Source organism: Macaca mulatta, chromosome 2, assembly GCF_049350105.2.
Source record: "Macaca mulatta isolate MMU2019108-1 chromosome 2, T2T-MMU8v2.0, whole genome shotgun sequence".
NCBI classification, from domain to species: Eukaryota; Metazoa; Chordata; class Mammalia; order Primates; family Cercopithecidae; genus Macaca; species Macaca mulatta.
The window spans coordinates 54,234,996-54,251,052 of record NC_133407.1 but is presented as its reverse complement, the minus strand read 5'-3'; the positions used below and the strand labels follow the sequence as shown (position 1 = coordinate 54,251,052).

General features: G+C 38.6%; 1 protein-coding gene across 1 annotated transcript in view; it reads right to left on the bottom strand.

Annotated features, from left to right (window-relative positions):
• Positions 1 to 16,057, bottom strand: part of MED12L (mediator complex subunit 12L) — a 337,419-nt gene that overhangs the window by 228,893 nt on the left and 92,469 nt on the right. Inside the window, exons 11-15 of the mRNA XM_015131808.3 lie at positions 12,020 to 12,151; positions 9,120 to 9,246; positions 6,661 to 6,875; positions 4,931 to 5,035; positions 3,918 to 4,094 (exon numbers count right to left, since the gene is read on the bottom strand). Coding sequence (XP_014987294.3) covers positions 3,918 to 4,094; positions 4,931 to 5,035; positions 6,661 to 6,875; positions 9,120 to 9,246; positions 12,020 to 12,151 — 756 coding nt within the window. The remainder of the gene's footprint in view (positions 1 to 3,917; positions 4,095 to 4,930; positions 5,036 to 6,660; positions 6,876 to 9,119; positions 9,247 to 12,019; positions 12,152 to 16,057) is intronic.

The following is a 16,057-nucleotide window of genomic DNA, read 5'->3' as shown; positions in this document are numbered from 1 at the left end:
AATCACATCGATAGCACATCAATGGTAAAACAGCACCAGTCAGATGGTCTTTACAAAACAGATACACTGACTTCACATAGCAAGGCCATGTTAGGAATGTAGCATGGGCTGAGCTACTTAGCGCTGCCCAGGTCCAGAAAGATGAGCCTGACTCCATGTAGGGCCCCAGTTTAAAGTACAGGTGACTCCAGCCGGGTGTGGTGGCTCACACACTTTGGGAGGCTGAGGCGGGCGGATCACTTGAGGTCAAGGGTTAGAGATTAGCCTGGCCAACATGGTGAAACCCCGTCTCTACTAAAAATACAAAATTTAGCCTTGCGTGATAGTGCATGCCTGTAATCCCAGCTACTTGGGAGGCTGAGGCAGGAGAATCACTTCAACCTGGGAGACAGAGGTTGCATTGAGCTAAGATTGCCCCACTGCACTCCAGCCTGGGCAAAAAGAGTGAGACTCCGTCTCAAAAATCAATAAATAAATAAATAAATAAATAAATAAATAACGATAAAGTATAAGGTGACTCCAGCTCTCAGAGTCACAACTCTGATCAAATTCTCTCCACTGCTGGTGATGCAGAAAGAATACACAGCATTAAATAAAAGACTTGTTAGGAAAAAGAATATTGGAAAAATTTAGATAACCATACATGATGACTTTGTGTTTTTTATTTCATTAGTAAAATAAGCCCATATAAAAACAGCTGGTAAATCCATTTGCATTAGCTGCAATGATTAAAAAATGGTGTTCCTGGAAGCTAGGAAAACGAGTTTGATTCCAAACTCATTTTTGCATTTCACAAATTATTTTCTAAAGCTTGAAAATCCTATCTACAATTCCATAAATATATTCTGACTCTGAAGTGAATAATAAATGAGAAAATACATAAAGTGCCTATTATAAAACATACAACAAGATAATGCTATACAATTCTAGCTAGCTAATGGTAATGACAGAAACTCCAGCAGCCTTACACATCTGACACAGTGTAAATGACTTACCTCAGCTGCAGGCTGACAGAATGCCTATCCACTAGAACCTGTGTTTGCTGGTAGTCTAGGAAACATGATTCACTAATGGGCAGATCAAGTATTATTCACAGAATAGCATCATGAAACTACTTTATTTTTCTGAATCTTTGGTCAAGCCTCCTTTAATCCTCTTCTCCTTGGTCTTCACTTAGTAGGGCCCCATATGAGATACGGGGAGATAGAAAACACTTTTCTTAACTACGTTTTTATAGTTTCCTTACATGCATGAGAAGCTAGTCAGATTTTCTCTCTTCATTAAGGGAAAAATAACAGACAGTAGCATTCCTAATGTCAGTGTTATATTAGCATATCCTTTGGCTTCTTCTGAATTGCACTCATGGTAACAGGGAGTTTAGGGCAACCGGTGGTGGAAAGCTATTAAAAAATGTATCCTACAGTATCAGTTGTCTAGCAGTTCTTTCACAAATTGTTATAGTTAAATTATCTCATGATTCATTATGACACATGGTCACTGAAAATCATTTAAGCTCTTTCTTCCAAGGAAGCAGAATGTTAAATGCAGGGAAAGGCTGTAAAACCAAGGTCACGGGAACAACAGAATAAAGAAGCTGAGGCTTAGGGTCCTGCTCTGACACCCAGACACCTGGGAGAGAGACCTGCAAAGCTCCATTTACCCAAGAAAGGAACACATAGCCCTCAACCATTCAACCAGTTTCAACCCTTTTCAACATTTTGCCGTCTTTGCTTAATTTATCATCCCCCCCTGTATTCTTTCTTTTAAATAAATTTTTATTTCCAATTTACAGAGAAGTTGCAAAATAGTACACAGAGTTCCATACCCATTCAGCCAGTTTCCTCTAATGTAAATGACTTAAGAGAACCACAGTACATTTGTTGAAACTAAGAAGTTAACATTGGTATATTACTATTAAATAAACTCTGGATGTTAATATCGTCTCCCTTTTTTACCCTGAATATTTTAAAAACAAATCCCAGACATGATAGTTCATCTATAAATTCTTTAGGATACATCTCTAAAATATAAGGCTACCCTTTCTGCTCCCCTAAATAAACTGTGAGGTTATTCCATTATAATGTAAATGAATAATGTCTATAGGTAACAGCTGAAAATTATAGATATTATTCAGGCAGTGATAAATGACATCCCTGGACATAGAAAAATTAACAAAACACGGATTGTTAATTGTAATAAGGAAAAAAATATGGGTTTGATCATTTGACAAGTTTTGAAATGGCCCTGGACATAGAAAAATTACAAAAAAAGAGACTTTTAATGGTAATAAGAAAAAAATATATGGGTTTGGTAATTTTGAAAGTCATTTCAGGAGATATTCCAAAATACCAAAATAAATAAATAAATAAACAAACAAACAGAATACTTAGTTTTGCAGATCAAAACTCCTAGAAGATACCCAGGAAATAACATAATACACCTACATTTACTTTTGTTTGTTTGTTTTGAGACAGAGTCTCGATCTGTTGCCCAGATTGGAGTGCAGGGGTGATCTCGGCTCACTGCAAGGTCCGCCTCCCGGGTTCACGCCATTCTCCTGCCTCAGCCTCCCGAGTAGCTGGGACTACAGGCACCCACCACCACGCCTGGCTAATGTTTTGTATTTTTAGCAGATACAGGGTTTCACCATGTTAGCCAAAATGGTCTCGATCTCCTGACCTCGTAATCTGCCCACCTCGGCCTCCCAAAGTGTTGGGATTATAGGCGTGAGCCGCGCTCCTGACCCAATTATGCTTTTTATATGTAAAAGTAATACTCAATGAAAAAAAATGACTCACTGAAATTGCACTTAAAATAAAAATCCAGAAAAAAAGTTAGTGAACCCAAGAATAAACTTTTTTCAAATTTTGACCCAATTTTTATTTCTAATATTAAGAAACCAATTTTGTTACCCTTTAGAATAAAGCACATCACTTTGCTAAGACTCAAACGGTAAACTTCCTGCCAAGCATTTCCCATTTGCTATACAATTCTTAAATTCAACCAGTCCAAATCCGAGCCTATCTTGTACAAGCCTCTATGAAGTCTTACCCAATTTTTCAACTAAAATGCTCTAGTTCTTCTCCAATACTCATTCTTTGAGAGTGGAAGGTGCCCAGAAATATCAACTGGCTCACCTTCCAGTGAGAATTTAAGTTTTTACTCAATTATTGCACATATTTGAGAGCTTGCCATTTATAGTTGTTTGTCTCCCATTTTTCCTATGCCTCACAATTCTTACTGACTAGAAGTACCTACCATAATACAGTGTACATAAAAGTTACTCAGTAAATTTTCTTTCAAATTAAAACACATTTAGGCCTGGCACAGTGGCTCACACCTGTAATCCCAGCACTCTGAGAGGCCGAGGCGGGCGGATCACCTGAGGTCAGGAGTTTGAGACCAGCCTGCCCAAAATGGTGAAACCCTGTCTCTACTAAAAATACAAAACATTAGCCAGGCATGGTGGTGGGTGCCTGTAATTCCAGCTACTAGGGAGGCTGAAGCAGGAGAATCACTTGAACCTGGGAGGCAGAGATTGTGGTGAGCCAAGATCGCATCACTGTACTCCAGCCTGGGCAACAGAAGCAGAACTCCGTCCCAAAAAAAAAGGAAAGAAAAAAAAAAACACATTTAGACATCACCTCCAGTGACTCAAATGCTCTTTAATAAAAGGATACTAATATAGAAAATTTCATTTTCTAAATCTAATTAGCCACTAATATCACTACAAATTTGGACAACATCAGTACATAAGCTTAAGATCAGAATTAGAACAGAGGCAGGAGCAAATGCAAAAAATTCACCTGCTATCATTATGTATTAGTCAAGAAAATAGTTGAATAATCTGACATTCAACAGTTATTGATCTTATAATAAAATAATCAGGGTGTAGATTAACTGAAGCAATGACTTACCAGAGGTATAGGAAAATGTGTTGCATACTGTAAGTGGCGAAGGAGGTCGTAATTAGATGGAAAAATTAATTCCCTTGGCTTTTCCCTCTTCACCAACTTCTCACAATTAACTGACATTCTTCTGCCCAAGGAAGTGTTGGCATTCTCACAGGACTCTCCAGGCATAGGAGAAAAAATCTAAGTCATGTAAAACAAATGTTGGAGATTGTAAATGAAAGCAAGCAAAACCAAACCACAGTGCTACGTACCAAAACACACATATAAGACACTTATACACCTTTTCCTACTTCACCACTGAGCAAAAAATATGAAGAAATTTTGTTAATTTCCACAAAATTCATATTCAGATCAGTACGAATCTGTGATCAACCCCTCTATTTTGTAGATGAGAAAATAACAACCACACACATAAGAAATGTGTCTACACTACCTGGAAAGCTAAAGATAAAAGCAGAATTATGGGTAAGCGTTTTCCTCATAGGGCTACATTTCCTACAGAAACATATACATAATAATAAACTAGTAAGACTAATGAATAATAGACATAAAGATTTTGGTCTGTACTCCAAACAGTATTTTTTTAAAGTTATATATTGTGATTCATGAGGAAGAACACATTATAATTATACTGAAATAAAGTAGAAGGATGTATAATAAGCCCAAAGCCACCAAAGCTATTATATAGAAGCTGAAGATACACATAGCAAATCAACATGGACTGTCATGGTGAAACTACATTCACACATTAATGAGATGATGATGACCTCAAAATGAACAAAAGAGTCAGACAGCCAACTAGGAGGACAGGAGTGTTAGAATTCACAGAGTAGGCCATGCAACCAAAACTGAGGATGACCCAATTGTGTCAGATGATAATTGTACCAAAGGAGGAATATGGTAAGATTACATAACACAAATGCACAAGTCATTCTGAGAAACAGAAGGATCGAGACAGGCTGGGATGGGGGTGGGTTAATTCTTAACCGTCAATAAGAATCAAAGATTGAACCTACTGGAAATTCCGAACCAAAGTCAGTTTTAAAGTCACTCTTGTCTACTTCATCAAAAATGTTAGTGGTTCCTGAGTCAATGCCCATATGCGCCATAATACTCTGTTCCTGATAATCGCCAGAGAAAGAAAGTAACATAGTAAGTTTTGGAGTTCATCAAGGAACTGAAGCTAAAACATGACAGTGGGATTTTTAACCATCTCTGTCTTTTGTTCCCCATATTGTTTTCTTCCCCGCAAACTCAAGGAAACTTTGAGACATGCCTTGCTTTGAACAGTCACATTCTTTTCCCTCATGATGAGAAAATTTAACTTCCATGATATTTTAAGAGAAGAGCACACAAACATCCTGATTAAAAACAAGTGTTCATAATTTCCTTCCTTGGGCTATTTCCCATCACATACTTTAACCAACTCTTCTTATTAAGAAAAATATAAGACTATATCTGAGATACAAGACACTTTAATATCTATAGAATAGAAAAGAAAAAGCAGGAGGATAGAAAACATGTAAACAGGTCAAAGAACTTCAGTTTTTAGCCTTGTAATTTCTACTGTCAATAAGGTAAGAGAAGTGTTTAAATATTTTTAAGCCGACACCATTTTGAAAATAAATCTTAACAGTATGAACTATGAATCCATGTTTGCAATTCTACTACCAGGTTTTTAATTATAAGTATAGCTACTGTTTTTCTTAAAAATAATGGTATATTGCCTATACTGTCAGGGTATATATTTTTTTTTTTTTTTTTTTTTTTTGGAGACAGTTTTGCTCTTGTTGCCCAGGCTGGAGTGTAATGGCACAATCTCAGCTCACTTCAACCTCCGCCTCCCAGATTCAAGCAGTTCTCCTGCCTCAGCCTCCCGAGTAGCTGGGACTACAGGCACACGCCACCATGCCCGGCTAATTTTGTATTTTTGGTACAGACCGGGTTTCTCCATGTTGGTCAGGTTGGTCTCAAACTCCTGACCTCAGGTGATATGCCCGCCTCAGTCTCCCAAAGTGCTGGGATTATAAGCATGAGCCACCATGCCTGGCCTAAACTGCCAGTTTTTAAGCAATTGTCACAAGTTCTCGTCATTTTCTACAACTTCCCATCACCACCTCCATCTTTTTTGCCTTGAAACTTTCAGTAAGTATCTGGAACAATATCCAAAATATCCAATATACCAGAATTTGGCAGAAAATTATAAAGTCACGCTCATAGCATAAAATAATTTGTTGAAAAGGTCACTTCTATAACATTTGAGAAATAGAGATTAAATTTTTAATTAAGTGAAATGAAAATATGTGTTGTGACTAACACAGAATTTCCCATTATGAATAAAAGAGTGATATAAGTAATGAATGCTACATTAGGGAAAAGATGATTCTTAGAATGAAAACTCAGCTGACACTTAAAGGTCAAAACAAGTCCAGTTTTGAGATACGATGTTAAAGAAAAACTAGAGATTAGAAACATCTAGAACTGAAAGTACGTAATTTCAATCCTATGAAAAATCCCGTCAAATATTTTCATTCCAGTTTTATAGCATCCAAAAGGAAATTCTGGAAGACATAAGAAGCTACAGTGTAAATATCTTTCCCGCTTGAGATGTAGAGATAAATAACCACTGGGGCAAAAGAATACAACAAAAAGCCATCACTCTTCTACTACTATGTGACCCATCTGAATGTGATTCCCAGTAGAGTTTAGTTTTTGGGAAAGCGGGGCATCGTATCCAGGGCCGTACCTCCATTTTTACATCATGGTCCTTTGAATAGTGTTCGTCTGCATTTTCCCCTGCTGGTGACCGCGGTCGGGTTGAGGCAGTGACTGACAGATCTCCTCGAGATATGAGGGTACACATGTATGCGTCATGGGAGAAGACGTCATGGCGGATGAACTCGCAGAAGAGCAGCACCAGGTTCACAAATTCCACCTTTTCACATTCACTGTTTGGGTCCGCTATAGAGAAACAAATTCAATCAAGAATTCCTTGACTAGGTGACAGAAAAATAACTAATTACTAAGGTTTAATATTTTCATTACTTTTCACAATCAATCTTTTTGGGGAAAAAAAGATCTATTGGAAGATTTACTGAGGCACTAGAATTTTGGGCAGAACTGACAGGCAGGTTTTCATTGTCCCACTATAATTGAAAAACATCCAGTATGGTAAACGTGATTACAAGTTTAAAGATAGTAGCCCTGGCCAGGTGCGGTGGCTCACGCCTGTAATCCCAGCACTTTGGGAGGCCAAGGTAGACAGATCACCTGAGGTCAGGAGTTCGAGACCAGCCTGGCCAACATGGTGAAACCCCGTCTCTACCAAAAATACAAAAATTGGCAGGGCACGGTGGCGGATGCCTGTAAGCCCAGCTACTTGGGAGGCTGAGGCAGGAGAATTGCTTAAACCCAGGAGGCAGAGGTTGCAGTGAGCCAAGATCACGCCACTGTACTCCAGCCTAGGTGACAAGAGCGAAACTCCGTATCAAAAAAAAAAAGATAGTAGTCCTTAATAGCCATTCAAGTATTAACGTAAACAAGCAAAATTTCAGGATCAGAAAAAAAGACACGAGGACTAGACTGCTGTCCTCTGGTTTTACTAATAGAACAGTTCATGATGGCTTTTTCTAGCTTGAGTGTGTGCAGTTGTGAGAATATGGGTGCACATTTTCAAAGGAAATTTTACAACTGAACCACAATTTAAATGGTGTTTGAAAAAATGTAAGCAGGATCCACTGAAAAGAAAAAGGAACAACTGAATAAAAAGAACACAAAGATGGAGCTCGGCAGATTATTTTTATTCATAACTAGCCTATTTAACTCACATTATGACTTTCAATACTGTCACTGCACTCTAAAGTTTTGTGTCTATACCTTTAAGATAAGATTCAAAATTTTTAAGACTAACCTGCAAAGCTCAATCCTTGCAACCATCACATTCACAAACACCAATAGGAGACACATTTATCCAAGGAAGCTTAAGCTCAGTTCCCTAAACCTTGAGCCTAAATGTTTCCTCTTGCTCCCTACCAAACTCAGTGATGAGCAGCCTCTCTCAGAGAACAGACCAGCTTTTTCTGACAGACAGTAAATGAGATGAACTAGCAAAGGCACAGGAGTAAGGAGTTTTTCCTAAAGAGAGAACAATAATGGGGAAGAAATGAGGCAAGCAAAGGGCAAATGTCTGTCTCCCCCAGGATACAAGGTAAGTTAGAACTGCTAACTTCATGCCTGACAATATACTTTCTGCTATCAGGGATCTTTTCTGTCCTTTCACTTTTCTGCTTCCTTTTCCAAGAATTACTCCTCCCTATATTCCAACCACTAGATTAGCTCCAGCGCTTGCTCTCCTTCTAGCCTAGAAGCCACCAAATAACTGAGAGCCACTTGTCTCAAAGAACCTCACCTGCAGGTCTCACTCAACCCAATATGAGGCCCCTCCTCAGAGGACTCAAAAGGGTACTGTTTGTTGTTGCTTTACCTCTTTCTTCACAAGCAACTTCCTCCTCCCCAACCTTTTTCTCCCCTTTCTATTGCTTTTTACTTTTTGCCATTTTTCTGTTGTCTATCTTAAGATCCTCCCTGCTGCATTTTGTCATATGAAAAATCTCAGAATAATATCAAGGCTATGAGCTTCATAGTTCACACAGTATTTCAAGTGTTCACCACAGTCTGAACCCACCAGGTGGCTGCTTCAGAAACCCTGAACTCCTCACTAAAAAGGCAGAAAAAGAGCTTGAGATGATATAAACATCCCAGAGAGTGTAGCAAAGCAGCCAGGCATCTATAAATTACTTCCTTGTACCATGTCTCTGGCTATAGAGTACTGTTGCTTGATTCCCCCCACCACCATATTTAAGAGCAGGAACTAGAAAATCAGAAATTTAGAAAACTACTAAAAAAGAGAAAATTCCAAATCACAATCAATATACAGACAAATGTCACAGGACCTTACTTCCTTACATGAAAGAGTGAGGTGACTTTTAAAAATTATTTTAAAGTCTTTGAAGCTTGACTGATTTTAAAATTGCCTAAAAGTCTCCATTAAAAAACATGCCACAAAATTTTGCTCAGTAAAACATACATTATATTCAGTGCCAAGAATATTAAATAAGATCCAAATTTTTAAAAAAGGAATCAGCTTTAAACAAAAAAATCAATCCCTTATTTAAGATCTAGAGGCAAAGAGCTTTCTGTACTTACACAAAGAGGGGGCCTGTGTATCTAAAAACCTTAACAGCACATTCTGGAAAACAGGCAAACTGGATCCAGCAAGAGAGGACGAAGAAATAGACTCCTTCTCATCTAAGACTTCTGATTCCCCACATCTCTACAGATTAAAAATAAATAAGCAAAGTTAATTACAGAAGTATAGTCATAATGGATCATGAATTTGTTAATTTGTTACTAACATTTAAGTGCTCAGGTAAAACATGTAAAATTAATTGATATGTCTGTACCTATTTAAGGGACCATGCATCTCAGATGAATATAATTTCTAAAAGTTGGAAAAAACTACCCCAGAACGACTCAAATGATTTCAAAAAACACCCCTGAAAAACATTATTCATGTGAATTATAAACTCTGCACAGTATTCTATGAGTGCCCACTAAATATGGTACAACAAACTATTCATTATCCCTACGCAAAATTGCTAAAAATAATTTCAGGTTGTCTTCATTTTTAAATAGTTCATGTTTAACTGTATTCTCTCTGAAAAATATTGGGGCATATATTATTGAATTGTTTTTGTCAGAAGGGTTTACTTATTAGTGTGTTTGGAGAAACATGGTATCAAATGAGAATGCTAACATGATTCCCCTAAGAATATTCTTTCACTTATTCATCACATTCCACCAATAAGATCTCTCAGAGCCTTTGGGAATGTGCACAGTTCATGAAATACCTCTATGGAAGTTATTTAACTTCTATTTTCTTAAAGACAAAATTTACACAAGACCAGAACCTTGTTTTCTATTCTTTGTTATATTCCTTTGATAATTCCCATTTTCATTACTCTTTAATATCAAGAATATTAATTATGTTAAGAATATCATATTTTTCCAATCTCTCTCTCTTTGTGAAGGTCAAATTTTAAAGATGGTGATGTTTAACAAAAAATCAATTACTTTAAATATCCCTGAAATAATACACTTTTAGATATAGATACACTTAGGCTATTAAAATTACAGGGTAATCTATATGTGAACCTCTTCTGAAAGTGGAATGTGTATGTTTGTATGTCTGGAATAGAGGCAGGAGAAAAGTGGTGTAAAAAAAACAATACAGAAGGAGCAATGAAATGTTTGAGAAATTTCATTTTAGCTGCTGAAGTTTATGGACTACAATTCACCACAGAATAGTCCAACTATTCATAATGTATGGAAGAAAAGCAATGAAAGGCTTTTCCTAATTTGTACACTGTACGATGGGTCATTTAGCTTACACCTGAACATCAGTATCTTCAAGTCCCAGTTTCAACAATATGATCTTCTGTTTTTGGTGAATACAACTTTCCTAACAGGAAGAAAAAAATGTCTATAAAATGTTCTTCCTATTTCATTTTTACTAGCTTCACAAGAAGGAGGTGTATTATCAGCAACACAGAGAGCCAGCTAAGGCTCATCCAGTCAAGGAACAAACATCTTCTGAGCATCTACTATGCAAGGAGCACTATTCTGTGCCAAGGACCCAACACTGAACAAGATGAGTGAGCTTTCTCCTGTCCAGCTCACCTTCTAGAGGGGGAAGCTAGGTATGAAACAATAAGCAGATTAACTAGATGAATGTGCACTGCAACAAGGAAAGTACAACAGTGACGTGAGAAAGAGTGCTTGAGGGGTAGATGCTGTTAACTTTGTTCACGTAGTGATGGAAGATCTTCCCAGGTGACACATGTTGAGCTAGGAATGCTGGAAAGGAAGGAACACTTCTTCAAACGGGAATGCCAGGAAGAGGCTGGCCATGCAGACTTGGGAACAGAGTCTGCCACCTAGAAGGAACAACAAGAGCAGAGGCCTCAAGGTGACACAGTGTGTTTTCCGTATTGAAGGGGTAGAAGTACCAAGGTGAATGGAGCTGTGACCCCGGGGAGAAGGGCACAAGATGAGGTGGAAAAGGCAGTTGAGGTGGCTCAGGAGATGCCACAAAGGCCAGTCAGGAGACACAGAGAGTATTAGTAAGGGGACAATGTAATCTATTTACATTTTGAAAACATTGGCAGTTGCTGTGTAGAGGAAGTAGAGAGATGAGGTAAGATGCCTCAAAGTTGCCAGGTGACAGATGACAAGGACCTGGTCAGATGATATACACACATTCCCCATAGCCATCCCTGCTAACAGTCACAGGCAGAAAAGAAGGCCTGCTTAGAAAATTCCCCGCAATAAAAGCAATGTTGACGAACTTAGTTTTGCTTTCTCCCTTATAATTTACTTTCAAGGCTGTAATTGCTCTCTCTGGGACCAGAATATAATCTCAAAAGCAAAACAAATTGGTATTTATAATATCATAATCATAACTGCCTCAAGAAAGTATATCCAAATCCACTAAAATATGTAGTTGTAAATTTCATAAAAGTTGGTATGTCTTATACACATTTGCACATGTATATTGCACATGTGTATGTATGCTGTGTATACGCATATTTCAACATAGCAAAGAAACTTCTTTGTTCTAAATCAGATGCTAAAATTTTATAATTTTATCTTTGATTTACTTTTGTAGAGAGAGAGTCTCACTCTATCAACCAGGCTAGAGTACAGTGGCACCATCATTGCTCACTGCAGCCTCAAACTCCTGGGCTCAAGAGATTTTCCTGCCTTCTCCTCCCAAACCACTGGGATTATAACAGGTGTAAGCCATTGTGCCCAGGCTAAAGTTTTATTTTAAAAGACACCATTTTTAAATTAGTTCAGAATATAAATGGCTGCATCAATTTAGAGAGATTCTACTATGAGAACCTTCCTTATGTGAATTTTTACATCCTCCCTTTTTTCCTCAAGAGCAAAAGAATAACATAATGAGGGTATGAGAAAATGATCTTCCCCAAAACGGTATTTTTTACATTAGCGCATTCAACAAGCAGAAAGAAAATGGAACCTACCTCTGCCTCAATTTCTGCTTGCCTCTTCTCCAGGAGTTTTGCCACGGCCATGGCCCTGTGCTTGCCAGACCGTTTGCAGCTCACAGCCCATTCACATAACAGCGTCACCACAGCTTCATCGTTGGGCGCAACCTAATGACCAACAGAGAGGGGTACCAGCCACATCAAATGAAACATTCACCCAGCAGGAGTCAGGAAGCAAGCAAGGGAATATCTAATGCTTTAAAGCTTTCTTCCATGTTTTATTATATAGCTTTAGAAAGGGCTTCCAAATCATTTTTAATTGAAATACAAAGAATAAACCTATACAAGGAAAGAAATCAGTTACACTGAATCTGTGACAATTCCAAAAGAATCAGAGCTTCCCTGTGGATGCCTGCACTTACACAGGGACATAACCTAGCCCCAACTACTCTCTAGAACTCAAATTTCAAAACCAAACAGTAAGGGAAAAAACCACCACTGATTGCCAAGAACAGCTGTCACAAAGTCAAAGTACATCACTCTACTGTTGGCACCCTCAGACCCCCCCACTCACTCAATGCCTCAATTCAATAAATAATTCCAACAAGCCAGGTTATCCAGTGACCCACTCCAATACAAAATTAGAAGGAACAAACTAGAGGGGAGGCTGGAACGCTGGTAAAACACTCATCCCAATGGAAAGAACACAAAAAATGACAGCCCAGCACCAAAAAGAACCAACAATTAAGAGCAGACACAGTCAACCACGGACAGCAACCAGGTCTAGGTAGGGCTCAGCATGGCGACCAGAACTGTCAGCCACAATTCCCATGGCCTAGAAATAGGCACTAGCGACTGAGGGTGAGAGGATGTTGAGGACCCAAGTGACGTGAGTCGCGGGATGGGGGTGCAGGGAGTGGTAAGCAGGGAGATGGTACTTGTGTACGATCTGTCCTTTCCTTTTAGAGGATCCACGCTGACCAACAGGACACAAACTACAAGCTTTTAATACATCCCCGTGGGTATAAACATTATGCCAGAAAAACTAGATAATCACAGCATTTGCACTACAGGCTATGTGGGAAGTTAATACTTTAGAATCCATAAACTCAATTAAGATTACGATATGGCTATGAGCACACTCCACAGAAGAACATACATACATGCATGAACTTAGCACATTTCGGAAGGTTTGTGCAGTCTGAAAAGCCATCCAAGAATCCCAGAATAAGTATCCCTGATCAGCTTTAGACGCTAGCAAACAATTCACATCATGAAATGAGTTTATTCCAAGATTTTTATTCATTGTACCCTAAGAGTTACCTGAGGCAGATACCTCAAAGGGAGCTCTGTTTTCCTAATTTAAAACAAGTGAAAGAAATGTTTGAACATAACATTTCAAACAGAAAGTAAACTGGGAGGATTTTCTGCCCAGATTCACTCTAACCTACATAAAGATAAAAGTATAAAAGTCAATCCGGTGAAGGACCACATGTTTATAGGTTTAGAACATTAAAAATAACAAAAAGAGTTACCCTAAAAATATGCTTTCAGTTTTTATTAATCTAAGCAGTAATATGCATCATATCCACATTTACAAAGATTTTTTCTACTGCATCTTCAAGATTACGTTAAAATGTGCTACAAAAAAAGAAACAGGTGATTTTAAAATTTAAAAACTTCTTTTCCCACTAAAGATTTTATGTGAGATTTAATATCTATGTGAAATTAGTGAGACATATAGAGGAACTGTATGTGATCGGTAATGTCTCAACAACTAGGTGGGAGAACAGATTTCTTCAGATCTACTGAATGAACTACAACAAAAGAGAAGTCAAAACAAATCACATTACCACATCCCCTTTAAAAACCAAAACAACAGCCAGTGTGCCCACATCATCTCTGAGAAAACAATCACAAACTCATCACACATGACACTCCGAAGATCAATAAGCTGAGCACAGTGTACACACAGCATACGTGATTCTGAAAAGGCAGGAGAAAGACAAATCTGATCTGGGCACCCATAATGTGCATGAGTGTTACGTGCTGTTAGGGATAGGAAGGCACATTTTCTTGCTCAAGAAGCTTACACTCCTCAAGAGATAAGAACCAAACAGCGAACACAGAGCAGAGTAAGAGGCTCTATACACTGCACATCAACAGGGACAACCCAGGGAAGGTTTTATGAGAGGCAGGTTTTATGAGAAGGTTCAAGGCATGGCCTTGAACCTTCATATAGTCACACTGTTAACCACAGTTTTATCCAGAGAGAGGACTAGAGGATATTTTTATTTTCTGCTTTTATCATGCAAAAGAAAAACACTGTTTCTATTTTGGGGGAAAAAAATGTAAATCGGCCTTGGAGGAAAAATGTAAGATTTTTGATAAATAGAAAAAAAAGGTAAAGGACAGAAAAGACCTATCTAAACATAATGGAAATCATATGCCCTCCTGCAGCCTTGGGGTATAACCTCCACTTACACGACTATGTGCCAGGCACTGTGTTCTGCCCTATTTATATCTATGATCTCATTTTACCCTTACAGAAACCTGAAAGTAGTTACCCCAACTGTGATGAGAGGCAAGCTAAACCCATGCCTCCAACCCCAAACTCACCCCTCGGCTACTAAAACCCATCCACTTCCTGGGCACCTCCACCTGCTGACCACAATCACCTGACCCCAAACTAAGCTCATCCTACCCCTAAAATACATTTCTTGTCCTGTGTACTTTCTCTTAGAAAATGGCATCACCATTCAGGTCAGAAAGCTGAGAGTTCTTCTCTCTCCTCAGCCACATTCTAGCTACACTCCAGTTTGAGCCCCTCAGACACGCTATGCCCACCTCCACCTCGGGCCTCAGTGTTGGCAGCCCTTTCCCTCCAGTGCATTCCTTAACCCCAAGTTACACAGAGCAGCCCCTTCTCTGCCCTAAAATCTGGAGGATTCAGGCAGACCAGAGGCACCCTGGCCACCCTTGCAAACATCACGCTATTTCGTTTGCTTAGCAGTGAATGCTGCTATCTGAAAATGTTTTCTTCACTTATTTACAATTTTACTGTCTGCATTCTCTCACTAGTAAACAAGGATTTTAAGTGGGAACATCATGAACAAAGCCACTCAGCAGGCCCACTTACAGAAATCCTATGAATGACAAAAAAACTCATTCTAATTTAGGGCAAATATTGGGTTTATCTTATGGCATACATCCAACAGCAGTCCGAATGAATTTTAAAAAGTAAAATAGGGCAGCACTGTTATAACACCTAGAGCATTCACAATCATTTTCAATCAGCTTGCTCTAATCTCTAAATTATGCTCCTGGAGATGCAAAGAAAATAAGCAGAGACATTTTCTCTCTCCTAATTCATATAGTCTTCACTCCTTTAGGTGTCTTGTCATCTCAAGCAACTTTAACTTACTTCATTCAAAAAAAAATCATTTAGCTAAATTAAAATGTTATTTTTACATTTTCATGTCTTTATTCCACTGAGTTATTATTGCAAGGTCATAAAATAAGCAAAATTATTCCTTTAAGACTACCAGAAAAGGTTATTACAAATGATAGTCCAGGCACGGTAGTTCATGCCTATAATCCCAGCAGATCACCTGAGGAGGCAGATCACCTGAGGTTAGGAGTTCAAGACCAGCCTGACCACCTGACCACCATGGTGAAACCCCATCTCTACTAAAAACACAAAAATTAGCCAGGTATGGTGGCGCATGCCTGTAGTCCCAGCTACTCAGGAATCTGAGGCAGGAGAATCACTTGAACCCAGGAAGCAGAGGCTGCAGTGAGCCAAGATGATGCCTCTGCACTCGAGCCTAGGCAACAGAGTGAGACTCCATCTTAAAAAAAAAAGACAATGAGCTAGGTACAGTGGCATGCACCTGTAGTCCCAGCTACTGGGGAAGCTAAGGCAGGAGGATTACTTGAGCCCAGGAGTTTGAGGTTAGCCTGGGCAACATAGCCAGACCCTGTGTCTTAAAAGAAAAAAAAAATGGAAAGAAAGACGTGGCAATTATTTCTACATTTATATAAATGCACTAATGATGAGCTGAAATTACAACT